Consider the following 27,106-nt stretch of genomic DNA (forward strand, 5'->3'; position numbering starts at 1 on the left):
CTAGCAGCTGATTAAGTTGTTCTATCTACTACAAGGGAAGAACAATTTTTCAGGCATAAAATTAACCTGCTGTTATGCTCACCTGAGGCAGGACTGGCAACAAATGAAGATTAAATCCTTGGCTTAGAGTAGAAGTGGGGTACAAATGCCATGGGGTGGCCAGTGTTCAGGAACTGCTATAGATGCTTGCCCTATATAGGTCACCTACAATGTTGTCTTGTGTCCAGAGCTTTCCTAAAAGTGTTTCAAGGTAAAACAATGCCTGTGCAAGCTGCCTGCTGTCTTGGGAGTGATCCAGAGAGTTTTAAATACCTCTTGTGAGTTCTGTCTGAAGGTCATCAGGAGAGGAGAAGGCAGGAAAGGAGTATCCCACTCAAATGTGGGTTGATGCAGTCTGGTGATGACTCATGTTGGATAGTGCAGGATGGGTTGATATTTCATGTATTTGTTAACTTCTATAACAATGCCAAATATGTAGCATTTAATTGTACGAGTTCCAGTGACAGAACAATAGCTTAGCAAAATCAAAATATACTTCTCACAGCCTTATCAGGCTAGATGTCCCCATGGAATACCCTGGGGGTTGAGCATTTTGAGTTGTGGTCCATTCCGCTGAATCTGGCATGGGATTTTTTTGTTTGTTTGTTTGAATTAACAGTTGGCAAGTTTATTAGTCTATTTAGTCTGTCAGAGACTTAGCTCCTCTATATTTGAATTGGGATTTGTGCTTTATCAGCAAGGAAAACCAGTGGTAAGGAAAAGACCAAGAAATCTGTATCTTATTTTCCAGACCAACAGTCTAGTCTTTCGGTTGTTTCAGTATGGAGTAAGACAGCACTCCCAAAACCTAAAGAAATGTGCTGACTTCAGCAGCCTGAGCTCCGTCCGCGTGCTGCCCCCATCCCACTGCTGGGCCTTGGTTGTTCCTTCTCCATTTGCCTGGGGAAGGAAAGCAGACAGAGCTGGCCAGGGTCTGTGTGTGCAGAGGGAGGCTTCACAGCTACAGGTATGGCACCAGGAGCAAAATGCCACCTCATTGTACTGGTATTTGATTTCACACTCGCTTCTGTTCAATTTCAGTTTGCTAGTGAGAGGAAAGCTGATTTGGGCCAGTTAGGGGCAATTTCAGAAACAAACAAGCAAAAAATAAGCTATATTGTTAAGCATGTTAGGATATCCAGCTGTGATTAACGATCATGTGCTTTGATATTTTTGCTGTTTTTATTATTATTATTATTATTATTATTATTATTATTATTTGTTTGTTTGTTTGTTTGTTTGTTTTTGTTATTTTTGATATTTTGAGGCCTTGAGGAGGGGAGCATTTTTGGGGGTGCAGGCTGCAAGGTTTCCTCCACCAATCCTTCCATTGAGGCTGCTTCTGCAGCGGCTTGGCCAAGCTCTGCCTACAGCCACCCCGAGAAACAAAGAGGAAACAGGATTTCCCCCAACAGCCACCAGGTTTTTCAGAAGAAAACCATTGTAACAGGACATGCAGATCAGCAAAAACCATCATTTGTACTCCATGCCTTGGGGACCAGCATCAGGCATTAAGGATGTGGCTCATGGGACTTCCAGCCCCCTTCCCTCTGGCACCAACCTTTAGCTGGTTCCCCTTTCCTATCTGTGCTTACTAGAAGTAATGTTCTTGTTACTGTTTTGTGCAGGATGGGTTCTGGTAATGGCTAGACCAAGAGACCTGACCCTGTTGGGTTTGTTGCAAACACTTTACATGTTTTCTACCTCCTGGGAACCCATGAGAGCTTGTGCTTGCAGCCCCTGGCAGAGGCACTTTCGGGATCTCAGCTCTTTAGCTAAAACCTCTCCCTCTTTGCTTGAGAGCATCCTTGAGTGAGAGCACTGCAGCGTATTTTAAAAGCTTTAGCTATCTGGAAAATTTCCAGTAAGTCCCTTATGTACCTCTGTCCTCCTCTCCCCCTCCCTTCTTAAATCTTACCAAGCAGATCCATATCATTAATATTTCAGTATCAGCTGTTCACAGGCATTGGCTACTCTGCAGTGCACTTCATCAATAAGAGCCAGCAAAGGCTGCGAGGTTTGACACACCGTCCTCATCCAGCAGAGGAATAAGAGCAAAGACAGAGACTGGCAGGGAAAGCGAGCATCCAGCAAGGGCAGGGTTGCAGACTGCAGTCTCCCTCTCGAGGTGCTGCTTGCTGCTGCCCCTCACTCAGATCGTCCAGGTAGTACCCGAACAAGCAAAAAGGATGGATGTCTTTAAGAAAGGTTTCTCCATTGCTAAAGAAGGTGTGGTGGCTGCTGCAGAAAAGACCAAGCAGGGAGTGACAGAGGCTGCAGAGAAGACTAAAGAAGGTGTGATGTATGTAGGTAAGAGAGAGCTGCTTTTTATCCGCATTTGAGCATGAACTGCCATGTAGATTGTCTCTGAGAAAGTCTGGGGAAATTATTCTGTGGCTGGAGCTTAGGAGTGAACATCAGGAGGTCTGGGTGATGTCCACAGCCCTGTCACAGAGCTGTATAAGCCTAGGATACCATGTCCACCCCGTGCCTCAGTTTCCCCAACTGCCAATTAGGCATAGGAACTGCTGCTGCCTGGGGAAGGCAGCACTGGCATGGTGCTGAGCAGCATGCACCTGGGTGGCGGGTCTGTGCTGGGGCTGCTGGCGGGGACTTGCAGGGCATTGCTCGATCCCTGCTGCACCTCCTGCTGCATTCTGACCGGTCCCTGAGGGCCACCAGCAGTGTCAGTGTCAGGGCAAGCGCACCTTTCTGTCCTGAAATCCTTCCCTTGTTTGCCGGCCTGCTTTGTTCCCTGTGCACACATTCATCTCACTTTACGAGAGACACCCTAACTCACTGTGCACAACGGGAAGGCTCTGCGTCCTCTGCCCTGCCCAGAAATCTCTCGATTAAACCTCCCAGCTCAAGGTCACCCCTGGGACCCAGTACCTGCACTAGCCAGTGCATGCAATTTCATGGCTGGGTGGCCAGATACCACAGGTGCTATCAAAGCTGCAAAGGCCTCAGTTCCCAAGACTGATTACCCTGCTGCTTATTGCTGCCCCTTGTACAGCTTTTATATCTGCTGGATGAGGGAGGTGGTTTTTTTAGAAGGAAAGTTTACGTGCAGACTCTTTCTGCTGTCATGCTTCAATATCCACAGCTGTATCTAGCTACTGTATTTAAAACAGCTATATTGACAGTAGCTGTACGTATATATGTACACATATAAATTAGAAATGAAATATTCATTTTTTGTGCAGCAGATCTGATAATGTCTTTATCCCTAATTTCTAAACACTCAGCTATTGGTATGCTGTAAATGAACATGCGTAATGGTTCGCATTTCGGTTTGAATCTGACTTGCAAGAAGAAAAGTAAACAGCATCCCTGTAAATAATTAAACCAACCACAGTAATTGAAACACCAGCCTGTGAAATGTCATGTCTAGGTGTCAAACTGTGGCATCCCTATTGCTTCTGCTGCTCCCTGGTCTGAGCAATGTCAGAAAGGATTCTTCTGAATTTTTATACCTAATTCCTCGCATCTGCTTTTGGCAGTGTTTTATGTCTCCATATTCCGACCTGTTTTCCATTTTCACATAGCCATGGGGCAAAGTATGAAGTCTGCTTGTGTGATTGCAGCCTCTTCAGTATTATTTTCTAAAAGCCTTAAAATGACTGAATGAGGATCAAGTAAGGATCAAGGTAGAGATTAGGAGGTTTGTTTTCCTTTTGTATACCACCAATTCTGCCCTGTCATGCACTGAACAACACTTGGTCCTTCACGGACATGAGCAGCAAAGGCCAGATGCTGATTAGCTCACAGATCTGCTTTATAAATGAGCAGAGAAGGCAGAGGCCAGGTATAGCCATTAAAACTAGTGATGAGCACACAGTGCACGATGCCTTGTCTCTCCGTGTGCCACATGAAGGGTGAATCAGAGACCTGCACTGCTCTTCCCGGGCACAGCCGTGTCCCAGCAGGTTGTGATGGAGCCACCAGAACAAAACACTCGCCATGGGGTACCCACGGGTGCTGTGCTGCCACCTCTGCTGTCCCCGAGCCACATGGCCTCATCCTCAGCCTGTGCACCCCTGAGTGAGATGCAGTGGGAGAAATCAGTCAGCAGCCTCTGCCCAAACTCTGTCCTCCCCCGGGTGGTGGCTGCCCGGGCATCGATGGGGGTCTCACTTGGACAATGCAGGTGGGCAGTTTGGTCAGCTGCTGCCTGGGGTGGGTTACATGGGGGATAAGTGATGCTAAGGTTAATTCATGAAGACAATGCGACGTTGCATCAGAGGAATGAGTACACAGTCATTAATGTAATTTAACATTGGCATTCAGAAGCACTTCTGCTTTGCCAGAGCCCCTCTGTCACGCACGTGGCAGAACCCCGGGCCTGGCCCTGCGCCTGCAGCACAGAGCACCCAAGGATGACTCATAGCACTCCTGCAGAGGGGGCAGGATGCATGAACGCTTAATTCCGTGTACACCAGCCGCAGGTGAGGACTAAGGAGTGAAATGAGCTTGAGCATCAGGTGATCGCTTTCTGATTCAGCAGCTGTGGGTGCTGGCAGGGGCGCTTGGCGGAAGGTCGGCCCGCATGTGGAGCTGGCGGCTGAGTCACGGGGCGCGGCCGGCTCCCCCCGGGCTGCAGGCAGCAGCACCTCCTGCTGCTCTTGCTCCTGCCCGAAATGTGTTCGGGTGCTTTTCCTCTGCCTGTGTCTCTATCACAAACAGTGCCACCTGCGTTTAAACCAAGAGCCGTGTAAATAAATGTACAGAAGTACAGCTCTTGTCTTGCTATGTTTAATGCAAAGCTGAGGCCAGGACAGCAAATTAAGTACTTGGTTTACCTCAGGCCTCCATCTGAACTGATTTTGGTGCACCCGGCCCATCCAGGAGCTCATGTTCATGGCATAAATGCAATGTGCAGCTGCTCTGCTCACTGCTGTGCATCTGTGCACACTTGTCTCTCATGCACATCATTTTAAAATCCAGTTCACAGCAGTGCGCGCATAGCATCTGCATCATTAGTAGATGCAGTCTGCAGCCGTAACAAGCACAAAGTGAGCGTTTCATCCCTTCAGTTTTATCACAGTTTGGGAGGGTGGAGGGAAATGTTCAGGGCACATTGTAGCAGGACAGCTTTGTTCTGCCCTAGGCAACCACTGCAGCCACCAAAATAAATTAACAATTGAGAATTACGTTCAATAATACATACCATTATATCAGGCAGGCAGGAGAGAACTGGGCTCAGGCTGTTGTTATCAGGGCCCTGCACCTGTTTTGGTTTTCAGGCTGTTAATGGGAACGAGGTGTGGCTGACTTCTCCCACCACACCCGGGGATGCTCCAGTACCACTGGAGTTAAAGGTCTGACTCACTCTGTATTTCTATCGCTTTGAAACCTGGCCATAAAAACCATTTTGTTTTGTTAGTATGGAAAACTTGAAAGGAGTCTGCATAGGTACAGATGACGTACAAAAGGCAGCACAAAGGAGTCAGTGGAACATTTTGGCGTGTGTGTATTCAACTTCGAACAGAGAGATTTGGTCCTTTTTTTGTTTTTGGAGTGTTTTTTCCCTACTGTGAAATGACATCTAATTATTGGGGGTGAGGGCTGCCCATCCCCTGCGTGATTCCACATAACATACGTGCTGCGGCGCGCAAGCAGAAGGGACGTACAGCAGGTCATTTCATGCCTGGAGGAAAGCCGTGGGGATTAATTATTCCTCAAGGGCTACTTCTGTTGTAAACTGAATGCCTCACATCCTGTTAGCTTTTCTGCCTTGAGAACAGCAAGATAAGTTACAACATAAGCATATACATGGTGTATATTTGTAATTGTATATACAAACATCTGCATTCTGTTTATTGCTACCAGCAGCACTTACCGCCTGGTCCGAGGCACTGAAGTGGGAATCCAGGCAGTAGGTCCATAGTAGGTGGGTGGCTGTGTTGTAGTCAGCCTTAAGTTTCTCCAGACTGTCTATTAAAAGTATGGGGCAAACCTTTAAATGACCACTGCAGCCCAATACCCTGCTGAAAGGCAGGAGAGAGTCCTGGGTGTAATTCCATTTGAAAGAGTGAAATAAGCGAGATTTTACCAGTACATGTTTGTTTTGACTCTTAGCCTAACATTGACTTACCTCCACTCAACTGTTCTGTTCATTTGGAAGCACGCCAGGGACAGGTTTTTCATACTTAATCTTGTTAGAATCAAGATTTTTCAAGTCTGGGCATCTCCAGCCCACGGGTGGTTGGAGTTACCCAACTGCCTGCACTAAGGTACCCCCTGGCTTCTCTGGGGAAGGAAGCCAACCCTTTCTGCAGGCTGTGTGAGCTGCCAGCAGTACCACGGCTCCCCCCCCATGCCTCAGAAGGCCAAAAAGCCACCCACATCCAGACACCAGAGGTTCTTTGCTAGATAACACTGACTGACCACTTGTTTCCTTTCACAGGTACCAAAACCAAGGAAGGCGTAGTGCAAAGCGTAACCTCAGGTAAGTGCACAGCCCTGGGGGAGATGTGGAAATCTGTAATGGGTTGTTGTAGCCCTTGATAAGGCCAAATGCAAGGTCTCTGGGGAGCACCACTGATCTGTGTGACCTTCCATTTGATGAATGGATAGCGCTTGCCAGGAGCAAGGGTTCAGGGTCTGGCATTTGCAGTGCACATGGATGGGAGAAAATATTTAATCAGCAGAGCAGGTCAAAAACAAAAAAAAACAAACCACACCACATCTAACAAATGTTCCTTGGCCGACTGGGCTGATTCACAGCAGTTTCAGCGTTTCACAAAGGCATACGTGCTGCGTGGCCTGCAGGGGGCTGTGCCTGCTTCAGCTCCTGCTGGGGCACGGCTGTGCTCTGTGGGACTCATGCCAGGTACAGTGGCCTGCCAGTGGCCCGCAGGGACCTTTCTGGGAGCCACAAGCTCTGAGGCAGTGAATGGTCTGGACTGCCTTGAAGAGAGGTGAATGGATCCCTTCTGCGGAGAATTTCCTGACTGACTTTCCTGACTTTCTACCCAGCTGTATTACATTAAACAGAACAGACAAATAGAAGATACCTGGAGAGAGGTCATACACAGTATGAAATCCAAAATACTTTATTTGCTCAATTATCTCTTATCATTTTACAATGAATTTTTCACTCCCCAGTTACCCATGATGGCTTCAGCACCTGCAGCACCCTGAGCAGCATTTTGGTTGAGACAAAGCCCTCACACATATGCTCTAAATTCTGATGTGCTCTCCTATTAAAAATAAGTAAATAAATAAAATCCAAATAAAGTCTGTAACAGAGCTGATTCCTTCCCTTACCTTGATGCAACCGTTTTATTGTCCTAGCTAATTTGGCAGCCTTTTAACAGTGCCTCACTCACTGACTTTCTGCTGCTGTTGAAATCCCAGTTGCTGAGAAGACCAAGGAGCAGGCCAACGTGGTGGGAGAAGCTGTAGTAGCCAGCGTGAACACAGTGGCAAACAAGACGGTAGAAGGAGCAGAGACCATCGTGGCTACTACAGGAGTTGTGAAAAAGGTATCCTTGTGTCTTCTTTGGATTTTGCTTAAATTATCTGCAAATGTTTGCAGTTTATGGTTTCACTTATTTAAGGTTTTCAGCAATATCTGTTATTAAATAATGCTTTATATTATTACAAAATACTTAATATGCAATCACAGAATCGTCTAGTCTGAGTCCCATAACGTCAGTGACAGCAGGATAAGAGCAAGTAGTCCAGGACTGTGTCCTGTCAGGTGTCAATTATCTCTACAGATGGAGACTCCACAACCCCTGTGGGACACTTATACCATCGCTATGGTATAAAGAGCCTCAGGAGCCACAAGGCTGGCAGCTCTTTGGTAAGCCTGGTTGTTTTTGCCCTCTTTTCAGAGCTGCATTCAATAGCGCTGATAGTGACGTGAGCCAGATTAGTCACAAAACACCCAAACCCAGAATCAAAGCAAAGCAAAGCTGGCCAAATTTGGTTTAATTGTTCAGACAGTTGGCTGATGAATTTCCTGACCTGAAAGTAAACACATTGTGATGTGAAATGGGGCTTTTACACACCACGTAAATCCTGAGAATAGCCTAACAAAAGAGGAGAACAGCAGCTACACCGTGATGCAAAATGTCCTGTGAACATGCAGAAAGGGCAGATAGAGAAGATCTGCTAAGCCCTTGGTATAAGGTTAATCTCTACTGCTCCAGGAACCAGCAGCTAGGCTGCAGGACTGCAAATATATCCCCCATATGCAGGAGCGGGCAACTTCTTGTACCTTTTGAGTGACCAAGCACAAGGGTGGTTGGCCCTGGAGAGGTAAGAATTTGCTGATGGCATAGGTCTGTCATTCAGACCTGAGCTGCCTGCACGTCTGGCTAGGGCTGAGCAGCAATAGGCAAGTTTTCCACAGCATTAGGCTTCTGAACTGTCATTTTGGCACCTTCTGTCGATACCCGCCTGCTTAGAGTTAAAATGGGGGCTGATCAAGAGGAAAAAAATGTAGGATGTGTCATGCCAAAGGGCAGCGTACAGGAGGGAGCCAGGAAACTGCTTCTGATACAATATCACGGTGTCATGCCAAATAGCAGAGGTGGGCAGCAGAATGAAAATGGGGTGGGGGGGGGAGCAAAGCAAACAAGTCACAGGAGAAATAAATGGAAGGAAAAAAAAAAGTTATTTTTTGTGAAAGAGAGGGGTTCATCTACTCTGGTGCTGTAGTTCAGTTTGGATTAGGAGTGCCAGTCATCCTCACTCACCATACTTCAGCTGTGCCAGCGAGGCACCCGTGCTCTGAACGCACCCCGAGCGTGTCCTGGCTGCAAGTGGGCTGATGGCTATGGGGCCAGAGCTGCTCAGAGGGGAGGCTTGGAAGCTGGGCTCTTGCACCAGTTGCTTTCTTTCTCTCCAGGCCTGTGCCTACCTTGCTGCTCAGTTTGCTAATGGAAATGCAGCCAGAGGTTGCCAATAGCAGCACGGGGCACTGTAATGCATTTGAGACCCATTAGAGATGCACTAAAACAGAAAAGGGATAGCAGTTAGATGTTTAAAAATGGAATACGTACTGTGAAAACCTTGCAATCCTGAGATTATAGGCAAGTGTTCCAGCCCTGAAGTTTGGGATAGCTGTTGTGTCCCGTCCTGAGACTTGTCCATGTCCAGCTGGTCCTTCTTTTCTACTGCACAGAACAGCTGCCGAAGTCTTGCTTTTGTCTTCAGCTGCCCCCAGCATAGCTCCCTGCTGGCTGTATGGCGAGGCTGCTCTGTGCGAGGGTCTGTGTGGGTAGGTGGGGGCAGTGAGCAGTGCTGCAGGAGCCGGGTGGCCGAGGAGGCACGTTCCCAGTATTCGTATCGATTACGGGTGGCTTGTGGACATTTAATCTGCATGTTTGACAGCTGGTGCCAGTGACAGACACCCACGAGCAAGGAGGAGAGATTCATCGTTACATTTTGCTCTGGGCTGCCGCCATGGGGTCTTTGAGCAGCACGGGTGCAGTAAATGGTGACTTTGGCTTATGGGAGTGCGTAGGCTTGGAAGAACCCAGCTCTTCCTGGTGGCATTGGCACAGCACAGTAGGGCTTTGTTGCTGCCCTGGTCACTGCTAACTGAGTACGTGAAAGGACCAACAGTTTGTGAGGAGTTTTTAAAATATATTTAAGTTAAAAGATTATAAACACTCCACGTATTTTTCTGATTTGCAAAGGAGTAAGACCCATCAATAATGGGTTTTGTCTGTGGCTGTGTACCCATCTCAGTCCCTGCAGTAGACAGTTGAGGGATTTCGGTGAGATAACCACCCATTAAATATCCCTGTCTGAGAAGAGGATTAATTGTTTGTCTGCATGACACAGCACAAAGTTTGCTGCATTGCAGACACCGTGTGGCTGGGAGCGAGCACGTGTGCCTAAGCACACAGGCTCACACACGCACACCAAAAATCCCTGGGGATGGGGGAATTTCCCCAGCAGCTAATGCTTCCCCGCAGTTCTCCCTCCACCTCAGTCTTTCCTTTACATCTATTTGTCCTGTCAGTTTTCATATGGTTTAGTTGTCACCTCGTAGCTCTGCCATGCTAAATTGGTTTTGATCATTTTCCCTCTCGCTCCATGGACGATTTTGGCAGGTGTCAGTTCTGTGCAAGCACTGGGTGTGTTTGTGGCTCCCGTTGTTCCTCCTTGGGCTGGGTCTGGTGCACATGTGCCGTGCCCGAGCCTGCAGCTTTCATAACCGCTGCGTTTTGGATAGGAGCAGTTCGTGTACGTGTACTTAATTCTGCTTGTGAAGATGGTTGCACCAGAGGAATTACAAGCAGAAGCTGACAGGGCCGCTCAGCATGCAGCCTGTGCTCTTTTCTCACTTGTGCACCCAGGCGTTGCACGCCTGTCCCGTGCAGAACAGGAGGTCAGTAGCACCCGTGAGGCTTTGAACTCCACAAGGCTTGGCAAGCATGTTCCTGCCTGAGGGCTGTGCCCTGACCATCCTGCCAGATAATGTTTGAAATACAATAAAAAAATGTCTTATTTGTATAAGAGCCCCAGGAAACCCTTCAACAGCCTGGCTGTGAGGAAGATGAAAACCCTACCACCCAGAGGGTTCGCCTGGGCCTGCGCACCCACAGTGCCAGGGGGAGGCTGCGCTTGCTTTGGTGTCTGGGAGACCCTCAGCCAGAGCTGTCGGCATTGTCCCACTGTGCTCAGCCCCAGGCAGCCCCCCACAGTCCCTTCACAGGCTTCTGGGGACTCGGTAAGGCTGCCCAACAGCATTACTTGTGCCCTAGCACGAGGTGCTCTGCTGCTGCAAGGGGCCGAGCCCTTCTCTGCTTCATGCCATTGATGTCCCGTGGCTGGCTGTTAGATTTGTGGCAGGGTAGGTTGCCAGTGCACCTCTGTGGTTCTACACCTTTAAAATAATAATTATTTATATCAAATAATCTTGCTTGCCAGTGAATTTGTGTGTTTGGTACCTCATATTTCAGCATCCAGCATTTAGAGTCTGCCTCCTTAACTTTATCAGGATTATCTCCCTATTTATCTCATAATTTGCGGGGCTGTTAAAAAAAAAATGCCTAAAGCATAATATGGATAAACATATGAATTCAATTTCATGTACAAACAGAGAAGCATACAGCTCCAAGTGTGAGCTGAAGAAAGGAATTTCACAGAACCTGTAAAACAGAAATCAATATAGATGAACAGAAATCTATTCTATAGAGAAATGTAGAAACAGAGAATCAAATTGTAAATAATTGATTTGCAAAACCTGTGAATTTTTAAAATCTGTTTTTACAGAACATATTAAAATATCCAAACCCAGAGGCCTATGGATAGTATGCTCTATGCAACTCTGCAGGAGCTTTTAGAAATGGCAGGTCCTATTTTTTTCTGTTTTTCATGAGTGATAACTGAACAGATAATCATGGTTCATACCTTTGAGAGAGATTGTTTACAAAAATCTGCTATAGTGTATATATTCTATATGCATCTATATATAAAATCTATGTAGTATTCTTGTAATGAATCCTAAGGTTTTGTTTCATTCAACTATTATGTTAAATCATTGTCTCTCTACTCTAGCCAAAACAATTCAACACCCGTCCCCCAGAAAGTAGAAAACAGCCCATACCAATCACAATGAGTTTTTTTTTTTCCCATTTTAAATGATTTTTCTAAGACAATATATTTCTGAGGAAAAAAATAATTATCTGGTTGTCGTTTAAGAACAGGAGAAACATTTAACGGGTTACGTCATGGTTGCAACATGCCTTTCCCTTAGAACATTTTATTCCTTTTAATTAGAGGATGAACACTGGCAGCAATGTCAAAGCTCTTGCTGTCCTTCATGAGAAGCTGGATTTTCACCCCTGCCTTCGTGCCCAGCAGCACACTGCGTATTGCTGTTACAGCTGGGGTTGGTACCTGTGAATCTCTGGCTCCTCATCCATCGCGAAGCCCCTTACAGCACGTGGCCCCCTGTATGTATTGTTTTACTGGCTAGTCACCAAAAGCCCGGCCAGCTAACACCCAGCTGAAGAATGCAGCCGGTCCTCCTCTAGTGCTGGCTATTCTGGGCAGGGTGGGGAGCGTGTGAGAAAAAGGCTGCAAGGAGAAATCCTTAACACAGACTGACACCTCTTCATCCTGCAATTGTGCTGGTTCCTGCCGCCACTGCTTAGGAAAGCTCTCAGAAAGCATGGTTGCTTCCCTTTCTATAAATAGAGGGGTGAGTCACTCCTACCCTTTGTAACTCAGTCTTGACAGAGAGCACAACGTAAGGGATGCACCAGGCAGCACAGGGGCTCAACGGGGCATCGGCAGCGCGCCCCTCACTCAGGTGCAGCTTCCTGAACAGGGTCCTGAGGGAGGGATCTCCTCAGCTCCCTGCTATGCTGGAATATAGATCTCCATCACATGCACGATTTAATATTTTTGGAGTGCCTGGGCTCATTTGGCGCAGGCCAGACCAATGCTGGCAATAATCACCTCAGCCAGCAATGCAATACAAACTAAGCACACATTTCTTAGGGAAAAAATCCCTCTGCGCGCATCATATGGAGCCACCCCCGGTGCAAGGCTCTATTTACAAACAAACAAGTCAGATCTCAGGAGCTGGGTGAAATGAATTCCCAAAGCTGCAGTGGGAATGATTTCTGGGCCGCCACTGGTACTTTGGCGATTGTCTTTCCAGGTGGCTCCATCTCTTACAAAGAACGTGAAGTTCAATTTCCTGCTTAAATTTTCAAGGGATCTGCTTAATACTCATAACTGTGAAATACACGCTTTTTTTTTTTTTCTTTTAATTTCACATCACGTCTTCTTTCCTAATTCAGTACTAAGAGCAGCAGTGTTGGTTTCCCACTGCTGAGAGCGGTTGTGATGGGACAGGAAGGACACATGTAGAAGTGAAGGGTACCTAATAGCATTTTCATCCAGATGCAGTCCTAAAAAGCAGGAAAGCACTCGCAGATGTAGAGACAGACTCCAGGGAAGCCTTTTAATTTGTTCCCCAGGGATGTGTTGCTGTTCCATAGAGGCCCTGTTATTTCTGCTTCCTCCTGCTCTTGCCGATGACCTATGCCAATTGCATAAAAGTGCATCTCTGCTCTCTGTGCATCTGCTGTGCACATCCACCATGTTCAGGATTTGTGTCTTTTCTTCTCATGTGGTAAAAATCACTTTTAAAGTAATTTCCGGTAATATTTTTTTTTCTTTTTCTTTGAATGGGAAGGTAGCTGAAAGATGTGGGGAAGTAGCTAAAAAAAAAAAAAAAAAAGTGCTTACAAAAATGTTTGGATTTCAAACATAAAGAAAAGCTTGTCTTTTGATAATAAAATTTTATCTTAATGCTCCACAACGCTTCTATGTAAAATTAGTTTGTCTGTGCAACCAGTGCTTAGGGTAAATGGGATAACATGGGGGAAGGCTGAGCATGATCGTACTCCGCGTAAGTTTGTTTCTCCCAAGTTTCTTCAAACAGAAAGGGTCAAAATCATCTTTGATCTCAGTGACACAAAATAAAACCTCAGGAAAAGAACTGATATCGCATATGGTAGAACCTAAGGCAGGCTGCAGGAAATCAAATTGCTTTTTCTTAGGCCTCCTCTCTAATAAGCTACACAAAAAATGGATTCAGAGCAACACGCACCCCCCACTGTAGCGTTTTACTCGCACATGTACCCTTCAGACCCAGTTTGCGCAGCCCCCAAGCTGAGGGTGATGTCTGTGCTCGTGCTGCTGAGACCAAACTTCTCCTCTGTGGCTTGGCAGGAGGAGCTGGCCCCGCCGCAGCAGCCGGGGGCCGCGGAAGAGGTGGCTGCAGCTGGGAGCGCAGAAGGCAGCGGAGAGGTAAGGAGACGGACGCCCCAGCCCGGCTTCCCTGCAGCCCCCCAGCTCGAGGCTGCACCTGGTTGTCCTCCGTGGTGGTGTTTTTCCCCAGGAGGGTTCTGCTCTCTGTACAGTGGTGATTGTGAATCTGCTGCACATTAAGCCCATTGGTGTTTCCCTATTAATGAATTATTGAATGAGAGCTGAGCTCAGAGGTTGTTTTGCCGCTTCCTTTTTAAGGACCAAGAGGTTGCCACGAGTGACAGATTGTCAACTACTGCTTGATTTTGGCTTATTTTGGAATGTAAACACACATATAATAGCTAATGTTTTCCTATGGTTTTATCATCACACAGAATAGCTTTTCCCTGGTCTCAACCAGACTTCAATTTTTTTTTCCCCTACTCTAGCTGCAATGCCCTTTTAAAGCCAAACATCAGTTTTGGGGTCGGTTCCAGCTCTTGAATTAGGGCAGTAGAGCTCTTGTTGCACAAGATGGACAAACACTGCCCAAGTGGCATTGCCCTGCCAACTTCAGTCCAAAGACCCCTGGCTGTCCCACAGTTTATATATGTTTTCCATGTGAAAATATGTAACTGTTCTCCTCTTACTTCTCTCACAGGGTGAAAATGAAGGCAATTAATCAACTTAATGACTTCTAGCTCAAAAAAGGGAATCCCAAGAGCATACATGGAAATACTAGCTGACACTGCAACAAGGAAGTCCTGCTGTCCACAGACTAACTGCATTCAGCACTGTTGTCTTTCATTTGCCTCATAAACCAACCTTACTGTACAATGTAAGTCAGGCTCCCGATTATAAGGAAAGTGTGACATTGACCAGGGGTGATCCCCCTCCCCTCCATTTCCTTTGTGGCTTCCTGACCCCCAGCTTTGCGTGTTCTGGTGCTCTGGTTTGTTTTGGTGGGGCTCACTGATCCATGGCCCATGTCCACCTGCACTGGCACTTGGGATCTCTAGGTATCGTGGATTACTATTATTTTTTTTTAGACTAATAAAAAAGTGTTTGAACAAAAAATGTTGGTTTTATTTGCACAGTTTACATGTCAGTACTTCCAAACTGAGGATCTCTTCCTGTGCAAGTGTGCCACCAAAATACAAGCATCTCCAGACCGTGAGGGCCTTAGATCATGACGTAAATGATGGGGAATAGTGACAACTTGTATTTCTGAAGTCAGCAGCGTAGGTAGGCCAGCTTTCAGTCTCTCAGGGTTGAAAAATAAAGACTTTCACTTTTAAAGTAAATAAAGTTAAATACAGACTTCACGCTTTTTAAGAATACCCTTGTGTTTAAGAGATTGTACATGAGGGGAATTGGGAAAAAGGGTGCTTTATAAAGGAATGTGAAAGTCACCTTGAGCTTAGATGGCATTTGTTCATTGCTGTTTACCCTATGCACACCAGAGCTTGAAAACCCTATCCTGCAGCCTTCTGGGTGCAATGAACAGCCAGTGTGTGATTAAAGAAACGTGACGGACATGAGCCTGTGAGATCTAAAGTGTGTTATTGCTGGTACGGGCAGGTGGGATTACTGTGAAATGAGTGTGGTGGCAGATGTCAGAGAATTATTAGTGTGATGAGAACATGTGGGCTGCTATCAGTTACCACAGCCAGGCAGTCTGCAGGTAAGCTGCTGGGTGAGGCAGTAGAGACCTTCTGCATTCACAAGTGTGGAGGACTGAAAAATGTTACAAATTTATTTCTGTAAATATTGAAGAATAATTTTAAAACACATATGTATGGATCTAAAAGTATTATCTTTTATCCACCAATAGGCAGAGCATCCCTGGATTCAAGAGAAAGCAGTGTAACCTGTAGAGATTTAGTCTGCTTCAAAATCAGGCTGTTGACCTTCATTAAGGGGCATAATGATAACTACTGAAGGCGCTGCAGGAGAGACTAGCTGTAGGAAGGACTACGTGGAAGGACATAGCAAGTGAGATACCAGCCTCTCTCACTTATTAATGCTATCTATAAAGCTCTGCCTTGCAGAGCGTGACAGATTTCCATCCTCGCAGATGTTTGATCTCTACAAGGGCAGGGAACAAAAAAGCACTAGCAGAGATAACAACGTCCCTCAAAGGGCTTTATATCCAACATGTGCACTCTTTTCTTATGCCTTGCAAAACATCTACAGAATTCGCCCATAAAATAACAAAAGCTCAGGACAAGATAAGAGGGTGTAAGGGGTTATGATGCTCATGCTTAGCAGTGGGAGGCTAGCGGCTATTCTTAGTGCTCACTGGAGAGAGGCAGGAAAACAGACCCCCTGCTCCGAAGCTTTGCTTAACAGTGATGCAAAAAAAATGTTCTGCCAGGCAGAAGGAAGGTAGAGCTGAGCGCCCTTGCTAGCTCCAGCACATGGGGAAGGTAGGGGCACACATCAGCCTAGCCAAATTGTAAATCAAAGCAAGGAGGAAGCCACTCCCCAGACGCCTGTTGTCTCTTGCAGGCTTTGCCCTGGTTCTGAACAGCTTAAGAGGGAGAATTGGAATTGCAAAGCGAGGGGTGCAGAGGCACTGCGCTGCAGCAGCGAGGTCTGTAACTGCCTGTGGGAGTGGCCTGCAGCACGCCACTTGTGGACGCTGCAGCACTGCTTTTCCTGTGGGAAGGAAATGATTTAACTGATGTTTACACACTTGTATCTTGATTTTAAAACACTAAAAACACTGCCCAACTACTGCATAAATACCTGAATGCTGCCCAAAGCTCTGCTTCTGCTCCCAGCAGTGGGCAGTTTCCTGGGCAGGCTGGGTGGGTTTGGCCCCTGCACACTCCTGCTCTATCCCAGCCGTGCTCGGAGCTGCCAAGGCCGTTCGTGGGCCTTGGGCAGGAGGTCAGGCCGTGCCCTTTCCTCCTGCCGCAGCACCTGCCTCACCCTGCCCACGCGTGGGCTTGGCAGCCTCCTCTTCCTCCCCGCCGCTGCCTCGGGCTGGCCTCAGCCTGGGTGAGGAGAGCGGAGGGCACAGCCCCAGTGGCCCTGACAGAGGTGAGGGAGCTGGAAACGTGCCTCCCCTGAGGGAGAAGGGTCTGCGTGAAAGAGCTGAGGGCTTGTCTCCTCATTACTTCATTAAGCTTTGTTGCATGCACTTATTTGGTTTGCTGTGTAGGAAGGACACCTGTGCTTTTAATGGGTGTTCACACAGACATAACTACAGGCAATGGAAAGAAACTGAAAAGCGTGAGCATGGAGGAGATGTGTCAGACAACATCCCATGGTGGGGCCTGAGGGAAACACCGGCCACCTCACTGCCCCAGGTGAGCGCTGATGGAGATGAACAGGCCAAAAGAAGTCTTCTGCTGGCGGGCTGTGAGCTGGGAGACCAAGAGGTTCTTCTGCACATCTCATGCTGTGAGTTATTTAGGTGGACCTTGTCAGCGTGGCACTGCTCTCACAAAAAATGTTAATTCAGTCCTGCTGTGGGGTGGCAAGGCCAGCTTCCATCCCCGCTACTTTTGGCTGGAGCTTGGTGGTCCCATGAGGCAGGAACGGCCGCTGCTCCATGGAGGTTCAGCTTTACTGTACCAATGACCAACAAAAGGCTGGCTTATTTATTTATTTATTTATTTCCCTCCATGTAACAGCAGAACTTACTTTCAGTGTAAAACCAGAGTTAGGCTTGATCAAGTGGTTTGTTCTGACGCAGGTCCTGGTCCTTGTGGGGGTTGTCCCCCCACAACCAGGCTTTAGCCAAGGGCTGAGGAACACGCAGGCCAGGGTTTCCGAAGGGGTTTGCCTGGTGTGCAGGTAAGAAAGCAGCGGGTCTTTCATGAATGCCTTAACCTGTGCTTGCTAATTTAAATGCAAATCAGGTAATAATAGACTTCTTAAAGCCCCACTTCACCAGAAAGCCCAGTTTTCATGTCTAGATAATGCACGCCCTAAATAAAATTCAACTCAAAGACCTGCGGCTCTTCTTCCTTTCCGTGTATCTAGAAAATATCCACGGCCACCCCGTGGTCCTCGCCTCAGCTTTGAGCCCAGCTCAGCACCTCACCAGTCCTGGGAGAGCAGGACCAGGTCTCTCTTCCACAACCTTGTGCCAGACCTCAAGGTGGTAGTCCAGGCTTTCTTATCTTTTTAACTCTTATAATCTAAGGACCAGACTTATTTTTTTTTACTTTTTTACTTTTTTTTTTTTTTTTTTTTTTTTTATTGCCTGACAATCCAGGAGTTACAGGAGAAGTCCATACATACTGGCCTTATTTTAATCTCAAGTCTGAAGCAGACCTGACTGTGGATTTCTGGGGGACATTACTACCCCTGCAAGGTAAGACTCAGTCAGACCTACTTTTCTCCCAGTTGAATTTCTACATTTGAACTGGAAGGTTAATTTAGTTTAATTAGAACAGCTTTAGCTTGATGTTTTAAATGAGTAACACTTGACTTAGCATAATTACATCTTTTTTGTCAGCAAACAGTTCTGTTTCTTAAGGTAATCATCACATCCTGGCCACTCTAGTGCCAGGCTCTTATAGCAAATGGAGATGTTGGATGTCACATACTTTGTTAGCTTCAGGAGTGACTTGTGCAAAACTTTTCAGCCCTGATGCATCATTGTATTTACTTAACTGCTGGAAACATCTCAGCTCTGGCCAAGCAATGTAAGTGATGCACCCACATAGAGTAACTTTTAGAATAGCATGAAATGTTAGGGGAAATCTCAGCATGTAGCTCTGCCTGCACAACCTGGTGCCACAGCTGGTGTTAACCGGAGTGTCTGCAGTCTCAGCAAATACTAGGGACTGAATGGGGCAAAAGTCCAAACCAACTTTCCACCTGTGGGTGTTTCGATTTGACCTTAGGACACACTCAATGGTGCAACCCAAGACCAGGAAACCCATTGAGAAAGAGGTAGTCCTTGGGAGGAAGAGGAGTAAAAAGCTGTAGGTGTACTTAGAGGCTGGAGCAGTGGGTCAATATCATGGAGAACTGAAGAGACTGAGAGCACAGAGGCCACAGGGTGTTGGCATACAACTTTCAAAATACTTTATAGTACCCTGCCCCACCCCTAGATTTTCTTTTCCTGAGACAGCACAGTTGAGAGCTGACAATAGCAAATTGAACAATCCCACAGTACTTGCAGGTCAGGTCCATCAGGAGAGGGATGGATCATCTCTGACAATGGTGGCAGACTATCAAAAAGCATACAATAGAGTCAAAGCAAAGACTGGGATTAATGAGGACGCCAAGTTATTGAAAAAGCTCACCCAGATGTTCAGGATAGCTTAACTCCTACCGAAGCAGAGACAGCATTTGGAGTGCTCCCCAGGGCACCACGAGTGCACTGAAGTGCAGCTGCAGGCACAGGCTGGTGCTGGGGGGCTGGTGGTGGCCACCCACACCTCGTGGGCTCGGTACTTCCAGGGCACTCATGAGAGATCCACGGCAAGCCCAGCATGAACATGCATAGGGAGATGCTCGGTGAAACGTCTGTCAGGTGACCTGTATCCTGCAGGAATTAACGTAAAGCCATATGGTTAGTTTGCACAGTTCATGCATCTAAAATTAGAAATAAGTTACCTTTTTACTTTTGCTATTCCTTAAATAGTCTGTCTGTTTCTCTTGTGATATTACTCCATTTGGAGGCCAAGACAAGGCTAAATACTTTAGAGAAATACTTATTCGGTAAAAGCAGAAATAGATTTGATCTACATTAGCAGTCTCAATATTCATAACAAAATGAAAACACGGGAACAAACTGCTGCAAATTCCTGAGCAAATGAAATTCAGGTCATCATATTTGCTCATGTCAATCATCCTTTTTATTTCTGAGCACTCTGATGTATGCCTAACATCAGTCCTAAATGCTTCATGTGAGCTTTAAAAGTAACATTAACTCACAAAGTAAATAAAGATGATGTAAGACGTTTCAGGAATTTTCTGAGGTGGCTTCATAACTCTGCAAGCCACCTGATGCACAGACCTTTTGGTCCCATCATGTGGGGCTAATTCGTACCCTACCATGGAGATATGGTGGAGCACGTATTACCTGGAATTTCTGCATGGTAGGGTACGCACTAGCCCAATATGATTATTTCTTCTATTCTGGATTGTATTATAATGATTTACCATGTCATTTTGTTGGGGACATGTAATTGTCTTAACATGGTTTTGGATTTGTGTATTCATTTATTTGTTTACTGTAGTTGGGACAATTATATTAACGATAAGGGTTATATTAATGATAAGGATTACATCAGGGTAGGAGCCATACTGCTGTGCTGCCTCTAAAATACTGTTACAATACAGGGTTTGTTTAATATTCAGTACAAGCATGTTTCAGTTGCAAATGTTATCCAAATACCTTTTCTCCCTTCCAGGCAGACTCCCTCAGCCAGAGCCAGTGGGGCCCTTGAGCACAGAAGAGATGGGAGGACATCTCTCTGGAGCTGTGACAACCTGCCTGGAGGACGCTGGAAAGCCTCTTTCTTGCTTTTGCTAGCACGACTCCACACACAGTTAATCGAGGCGGCAGCAAGCTGGCTGAGGGTGCTGAGAACTGGTGAAATCTGCCTGTTTGTTGTGGTTTTGTTGTTGCTAGTTTCTCGGGTTTGAGCAAGAAAGATAAGTAGGTCTGTGGTGGTGTTTTTGTCAAAGAACTGCCACGAACCCCAAAATATTGGTGTCTTTTATCAGAGTTTTTGCAAAGCCAAGTAAGAAAATTGATCAGAAAAAAGAAATCAGCGAGGAATCAAGAAAGATATGTGATGGGAATGCGTAACTAAATGCTAATTGACCTGTCTTGGAGGAAAGAGGATTGCTGTCTGAAATAATAAGTGAGCGGTGCCAGCAGTGCAGAAGTTGAAAAGAGCTCTGTGCAGTGCCAGCCCGAATAAAGCCGCCGAGGGAAGCGGTCTGTGTTTGGGCTTGTTTTCTGCTGCTCTTGCTCACTTGGGTACTAATGAAGTACTGAACTTACAAGAGCTGTCACTTCCCACCCTAGTTTATCCACGGTATCTTGTTCTTGTGCCCATTTCCCAACAAAAAGGCTTTACTCAGGAAGATGAATGTGGCCATGAGCGTGAACGTCTGAACCAGGGCGCTTTGTGCACTGGAGGCTGGTAATGAGGAGCCTTGAAGCTGGCAAACCCACTGCCCCTCAGCTCTGCCCAGGCACAGCGGTTTATTTGTACCGAGTTTCTTTGTGCACAGGACTGGTGGCAGAAAACATAAATTTCAAAGGCTGGCAGGAACCTGTGAAATGCCAGAGGTTAAAGCCAGAAACTGTTATTTAAGTAGTGATGTTAGATGAGGAAATGAATTTAAACAACATTGCTGTACCAACAAAATCTGTAAAACGAAGTCATACTAGGAAATAGTGTTTTTTCTTGTCTTTTTTGCTTCATGTGAGCTTTAAAAGTAACATTGACTCACAAAGTAAATAAAGATGATGTAAGACATTTCAGGAATTTTCTGAGGTGGCTTCATAACTCTGCAAGCCCTGTATTTTTATAGAGTAAACGTTTTCACACTTCCCCTTCCCATCATAAATATTAAACCATGGTGCATTCTTTTCAAGCTTCTTTTTTTTTCTTTTTTTCCCAGCTGTCACCCAGCCTAGGCAAGGCCTTCACAATGTCGGCTTTTTGCAATCCAACACAAACATGCAACTGGGAGGATGCCAGATTTGCATTTTCGTATGAAAACACAGGTAAAATTACAGCCCTCACAATCAGAAAGTATTGCAGAAAAGTGCATTGTGATTAAAACTGCTAAAATCTAAATGAAGTTTGGGCTGCAGCTTGTCCTCAGGAGGTTCAGCTCTGCCATAACACTTGGGGAAGGAAGGAAGGAGGAAGCCAGCTTGGCTAGGGTGAACTCTGTAGTAGTTTTCCAGACCTCTTTATGGAGCTTAGCTCAGTGGTTTTCTCTGTCTGTTATGGTGGAACAGGATTTTTTTTCTGGTTTTGAATTAAAAAAAAAAAAAAAAGCACTTATAAACAAAGACAAAGCGATGAAGCAGAAATCTCCACCTGGGCACACCCTCTCATTGGGAAGGGTAAATAAACGTCTTTTCTGTTTAGATTTTCAGTTCTCATTCCTCAAATTCAAACTCCACCCATCGCACCAATCATCCCCAAAAGCATCGGCAGGTCTCCTGGCACATGTATAAAAGCAGACGGGGCAGGACACCCCTCACAGTGTGCTGTACATTGCCAGGTGTTGAACTTTATTGAAGCAGAGGTCTGCAAAGAGGCATCAGGAGCCACCATGTCGAGTAAAAGCTTCCAGGGACTGAAGGAGCAGGCAGAAGGTGCAGCAAAAGATGCTGGTAAGAAAAATGGAATATCATTGTCTTTTTGCAGGGGGGTTAGTATCTGCTTTCACTTACCCAAACCAAAATCTGAAGCTACAATTCTAGCTTCATTGTAGCTGATTAGACTTCCTGTTAACAGATAACATTTGAGACTGGACAGTAAAGGTCCTGACAAAGAGATGCTGCCCTGCTTGCAGGCAGGCCCACGCTGAGAGCAGGGCATGGCTTTTCCTTTCCTCTCCATCCCTGGGGCTATGTTTTGGCCATCACCTGGAGCAGGCTCCAGCCCTGGCTCTCAGCACAGCCCAGGCACCACCACTGCCTCTGCAGAGCTGGTGCGGGCACTGCTGGGCACGGTTCTCCTTCAGCTCTCCCCAAACAGATCTTAGACCTGGTGGGTTTGAAGCGTTGGAGCCTTTTTTCTTTTTTCTTTTTTTTAATGCTAACGACCTTTTGTATTTAGCATTTACTTTGCTCAGCGTGGTCTTTTTCCATTCTCTGTGGTGGTTTTTAAGCTGCTCTCTGTTCAAGAGTTGGAGTTGGCCTTGAATGTTTGCTACTTGGCCTGAATACCAATGCCTTCTAGTAATACCTACATTGATCGAAATGGGCTGTTTGTAAGAAATAATACAAGTGTGTTTCTATTGTAGTCTTATCTATCGGTGACCACCAGATTTTACATGGTTTAAAAAGCCTGTGTATATGTCATAAATATTCCCGTGTTGTAGGACCAAGTACTCTATTGTTATTAGCACTGTGCATTGGAAGCCAACCTTGCAATGCAAAGTATAATAGCTTCACCTTTAAATTAATTTAAAAACATAAAAATAAAAATGTGTATAGCTTACTATAGCGTTTTATAGTATGATCTTTAGAGTTTGTGTGCAGACCATTCCTAGGAGGGTATAACTTGTATTCAATACAGTGCTGGATTTAGGTCCTGCAAGCACTTTGCAGTATAGCTGAAACTTGTGAGTGACTCCACTGACTTCTTTAGACTTGGAATAAGGTAGAGTAGAGTACTGCACATCTGGGAGCAAATGTAGAGTAGGCCCAGAGACCTGGTGGTACTCCTTTCTGAAAAAATGAAATAACCCTTGCTGCTTCCTGAATGTATTCGTGGCATTGAGGGATCAGTTCACCTTCTAGCGGAGGCAGTAAGGTAGCTGCCACTTTGATAAGCTGTCACACAGCTTGGCTACAATAGCACAAGACTACACTGCGTCTTGTGCTTTTAGTGCTTTATATTCTGGAGCCGATCCGTTATTGCTTTAGCTTCTACTTCTCTTCATGCTCATTGAGATCGTTGTAAAATCTCCCTTTTCCTGTCCTGCTCTGTTCAATGTGTTTTCTTCCTTCTTGAAGAAAGGCACTACAACCCAGCAGCCGGCAGGGACAACGCACGTGAGATGGTCAAAGATCTCCAATCATAATGATCTGTACAAACCAATAAAAGCCAGGGTAGTGCAAAATAAGCAACTTGAAGCCCCATGTCTTATTCAAGCTCCCTGCTAACCTTTGCTTCTTTATCTCCTCCTCATATTTTTATCTTCTGATCTGTCGTCTGTGTGCCCGGCTATCAGTAAGTGCTGATGACAATCTCACAGCAGCCTGCTCTGGCAGCACCCATACTTCATAGGGTGCTCATGAGCAAACCCCACAGCCCCAGCGTGTCTGTGGCAGGGACATAACCTGCCACCAACAGGGAAAGCCTACTGACACCTGTAACTCCTATGAGCATAAGTGTGAACAGATGGAAATGTATGTTTTGTGTCCTTAATTACAGCAAATTCACTGGGACAGGCTACGCAGGATGCAGTCAACCAGATTACAGATGCCAGCCAGAAAGGTATGAGAAATTAGGTTCAAGTCAACAGGAGATGGAGCAGCTGAACACACATGCAGCAGGCAGCTCCCATTGCCCCCTGTCCCATGGGCACGCTCAGGATGACAGTCCTCTGCTGTCAGTGACAATTTTGGCCTTTCACAAAACCCCTGGGAAAGAAAGGATCTCTGGATCTGCCCCTTGGTAGCACCATGTGCTCACCAGCAGATGTCCCACAACCAATGACCTGCCCCCGGTCACTGTGTCTGGTGCATGGCACTCAGCCTCGTGCTCAGACTTTGCCTTCCTTTAGAGAAAACTTGCAGCAACAGAGCAGACAAAACTTTGTTCTTCCTCCCTGAGGATGCAGCAGGCTGGCGATGCATCCCGCCTCCTCCAGCCCCGAGGGCAGGAGTCCACCCAGGGGTAAGCCCAGGCCAGCCCCGAGTGCCTGCTGAGGCAGCAGCCAGGGTCAATCATTAATGATCCAAGCTGGAAGGGCGCCGAGCACAGAGCTTTGGCAGCTCATTTCTTATCACTGGATGCTGGCAAGATATATCCCTGTATTCTTATAGAGTAAACATTTTCACACTTCCCCTTCCCATCATAACTATTAAACCATGGTGCATTCTTTCAAGCTTTTTGCTTATCTGTTAATTTTTGTCCCTCTCTTTCAGTTATCGATAAGGCTTCCAAGACAGCACAGGATGGTGTAGAAAAAGCAACTGGACAAGCTGCAGAAGCCATGTCTGGCTTTGGGAAAAAATGTGGACTTAAGAAATAATGTTAATTTAAGCAAACAGTATTGCATGTCAAATCCATTGTAGTTCTGCAACTCCCTACTCCTGCGTGTGGAAAACGGAAAGCTGTTTGAGATCTGGATGACTACTCTCTCCCCAAGTACAAAATCGTAAGGCAGAATGCTCTCCTTATCCTTCCTATAGGAAAATTACATCTCTTAGCACATCTTGTAACATCTGTTCACAATGTTCTGTTCAAAATGGACCGTAAGGCTTCAGCAATGTTATTGCCCTGCTCTTACAACAGTGCAATAATTGTTGCCACATTTGTTGAGTGTACTTACAAAAATAGCAAAACTGTTAATTTTCTGGGGCACCAGAATATTCACATGATGAAATTAAGTTTCCTCTCAGTAATCAAAAGTTAAGCTGGTGTTATATTTCATGGCGGTTGTTCACTCATTCTATTTTGCTGTATTTTCAGATTGAGATAAATAAAAAGTACTATTAAGATTTCCACCCCTCCGCCTCCCCGAAATATATCACCTTGTAAAGTACTCTTGCTGCGTCATTGGGCTTTCAGTAAAGGATCGCACCATGTCCTGCCAGTCTCTTTTGCTTTTGATTTGAAGCCCAAAGAGGCCAGTGACCGTCCCATAAGGTAGGTGCAATGAGCAGCAGTGTCTGAGCACTGGTCACAGGTACAGCACACACGGCACAGCGGGTACCCGCTCTCGAGGCGTTGGTGCTTAGAGCTGGCTGTGCTGGAGAGCAGAGTGGGCAATCTGCTGGCCTGGGAGATGGAAATATTTATTTTAAATTGCTGATTGCTGAGCAATCAGAGCCTGGCTGCAGCCTGACAGGATGCCCACTTAGGCTTTCCTTTGTCAACAGAAGGCACTATTACCCACTTATTCACAGTAAGTGCTCTTACCTTTGCCTTTGGATGTTTCTCATTGCTAAGCAATTTTGGCAATATTTGCCTTTCTTTTTTTTTTTTTTTTTTTTTCTTTGACTGTATTGAAGCCTCACCAGTCTGTTTTGGGTAAAAAGCTAATCTGGGCCTTACAAAAGAAAACCAAAGACTAAAGGCATCTGGATCTAAAGAAACAGGGCAGCCCAGGCCAGGTTTAAACACCGTTGTCTCACACCTGCTGGCCAAGAGCTGAGGGTGACAAGGGATTTCTGTAAGCTCTGATGTTTGCTGGTGCAGTCCTGGGACAGAGCAGCCCACTGTTGAACAGGAAGAGCACTGAGAATTGGCTGCAATCTGCTTAGGACTGCACAGACTGAAAAACCTTTAGAGGAACCTATACGTGATGCATCACCTGTGAGCAAACATAGTCCAGGGCTTTGCACTGTGTCCCAATGCAATGTCCACTGTCAGTTAAAGCTCTAAAAGCCTAAATATTTACCCAAGTGCAAGCTCACAGAAAAAGAGCAACACTATTGCACTGTCAGTTACCAGGTGACACTCAATAGTACTTAATTATTTAGTACTTTCCATGGTTACTTCCCTCATGGTGAAATCTTCAGAAAATGAGCACTTAGGCTGGAATTTCACAGCTTGGTGTTGCGTTTGTGGGTAACAGTAGGCCACGCACTGGTCTTCACTACACTTTATTTTCTGCAAAGCATTTCTTAGTTCATATTACCAAAAAGATCGGCAGTTATGGTGTGTGTTTGTTCTGGTTTTCCCAGTAAAACCACTTATTGTCTTAAACAACTGATACTGTTTGTGGTGCTCTGTGCTCCTGGTACAGGCCAGACACTCAGTATGCAGGTTGCATGTTGCCTCGCTGCAGCCACAGAGGGGACTGCCAGGCAGGGGGCACGCTGGAGGCCAGCCCCCTCCTCCACTGGGCAGAAATGCCAGTGTCCATCTGGCTAAGGAGCACCAGGAGGCAACTCCCAGCACTCAGTGCCAGGAGCAGAGACGTGACACGAAGCCCTTGCTGCTTCAGCACTGATCCCAGGAGCCTGAGCAGAGTTTGTCACAGCTCCTTTGTCCTGAGGGCAGATGCTGTTGCACAGGCACCCATGAGGCTGAGTCACTTACTGGCAAGTATTTCTAGGGCTAAACTTTAGAGCTTTGCTCCACAAATTAGATCACCACCTTGTTCACAGTGCTCTTTGGCCTTGAAGTATTTGGGGCTCATCCTTCCCTTGTGCACCACACAGGCAGCCAGCTCCCAACCGAGTGCCGTGTATTCCTGTCTAAACCAGAAGGCTCTGGATAGTGCATCAAAGCAAAACGAGAGCTTTACAGCTCCTACCAGCTCATGTGCCACGAGCCACAGGGACACGTGTTGTTATCTAACACCTGAGCTTCCACCAGCTGTGTTCTCAGATTCCCTAAAATTTGTTCCTGGGTGTGCCCCTAGCTGGCTGAGCCTTGAGGTCTGATCAAAGCAGATTCAGCCCCAGCCTGGACCCACCTGCACAGGT

General features: G+C 46.3%; 2 protein-coding genes and 1 long non-coding RNA gene across 6 annotated transcripts; 2 read left to right on the top strand and 1 right to left on the bottom strand.

Annotated features, from left to right (window-relative positions):
- Positions 1-1,849: 1,849 nt before the first annotated feature.
- SNCG (synuclein gamma) lies at positions 1,850-15,237 on the top strand. The gene is made up of 5 exons (XM_068689418.1): positions 1,850-2,349; positions 6,449-6,490; positions 7,402-7,529; positions 13,756-13,833; positions 14,435-15,237. Exons 1-5 carry the CDS (start codon positions 2,229-2,231, stop codon positions 14,453-14,455), a joined length of 390 nt encoding a protein of 129 aa, XP_068545519.1. The 5' UTR covers positions 1,850-2,228; the 3' UTR covers positions 14,456-15,237.
- Positions 15,238-16,459: 1,222 nt separating this feature from the next.
- On the bottom strand, positions 16,460-20,150 carry LOC137859910 (uncharacterized). The gene is made up of 2 exons (XR_011098655.1): positions 19,044-20,150; positions 16,460-17,352 (listed from the first exon to the last, which is right to left on the bottom strand). It is a non-coding gene; the product is annotated as an uncharacterized lncRNA (long non-coding RNA).
- ADIRF (adipogenesis regulatory factor) lies at positions 17,052-25,177 on the top strand. Of its 4 annotated transcripts, none has more exons than XM_068689422.1 (7): positions 17,052-17,184; positions 18,005-18,103; positions 20,157-20,351; positions 21,382-21,487; positions 21,997-22,108; positions 23,880-23,942; positions 24,596-25,177. In XM_068689422.1, exons 4-7 carry the CDS (start codon positions 21,455-21,457, stop codon positions 24,700-24,702), a joined length of 315 nt encoding a protein of 104 aa, XP_068545523.1. In that variant the 5' UTR covers positions 17,052-17,184; positions 18,005-18,103; positions 20,157-20,351; positions 21,382-21,454; the 3' UTR covers positions 24,703-25,177. The 4 variants fall into 4 exon arrangements, with proteins under 4 accessions (XP_068545523.1, XP_068545521.1, XP_068545522.1 ...); XM_068689420.1 differs by lacking the exon at positions 17,052-17,184 and adding an exon at positions 17,346-17,887; XM_068689421.1 differs by lacking the exon at positions 17,052-17,184 and adding an exon at positions 17,346-17,887 and having other exon boundaries at positions 20,157-20,325.
- Positions 25,178-27,106: the final 1,929 nt, after the last annotated feature.

This window comes from Anas acuta, chromosome 7, assembly GCF_963932015.1.
Source record: "Anas acuta chromosome 7, bAnaAcu1.1, whole genome shotgun sequence".
NCBI classification, from domain to species: Eukaryota; Metazoa; Chordata; class Aves; order Anseriformes; family Anatidae; genus Anas; species Anas acuta.

Coding starts and splice junctions, on each gene's coding strand:
- ADIRF (XM_068689422.1), top strand. CDS start 21,455: ATGCCAGATTTGCATTTTCGTATGAAAACACAG. Junction 21,488..21,996: donor ATTTTCGTATGAAAACACAG/GTAAAATTACAG, acceptor GTACATTGCCAG/GTGTTGAACTTTATTGAAGC. Junction 23,943..24,595: donor TACAGATGCCAGCCAGAAAG/GTATGAGAAATT, acceptor CCTCTCTTTCAG/TTATCGATAAGGCTTCCAAG.
- SNCG (XM_068689418.1), top strand. CDS start 2,229: ATGGATGTCTTTAAGAAAGGTTTCTCCATTGCTAAAGAAGGTGTGGTG. Junction 6,491..7,401: donor AGTGCAAAGCGTAACCTCAG/GTAAGTGCACAG, acceptor TTGAAATCCCAG/TTGCTGAGAAGACCAAGGAG. Junction 13,834..14,434: donor GCGCAGAAGGCAGCGGAGAG/GTAAGGAGACGG, acceptor CTTCTCTCACAG/GGTGAAAATGAAGGCAATTA.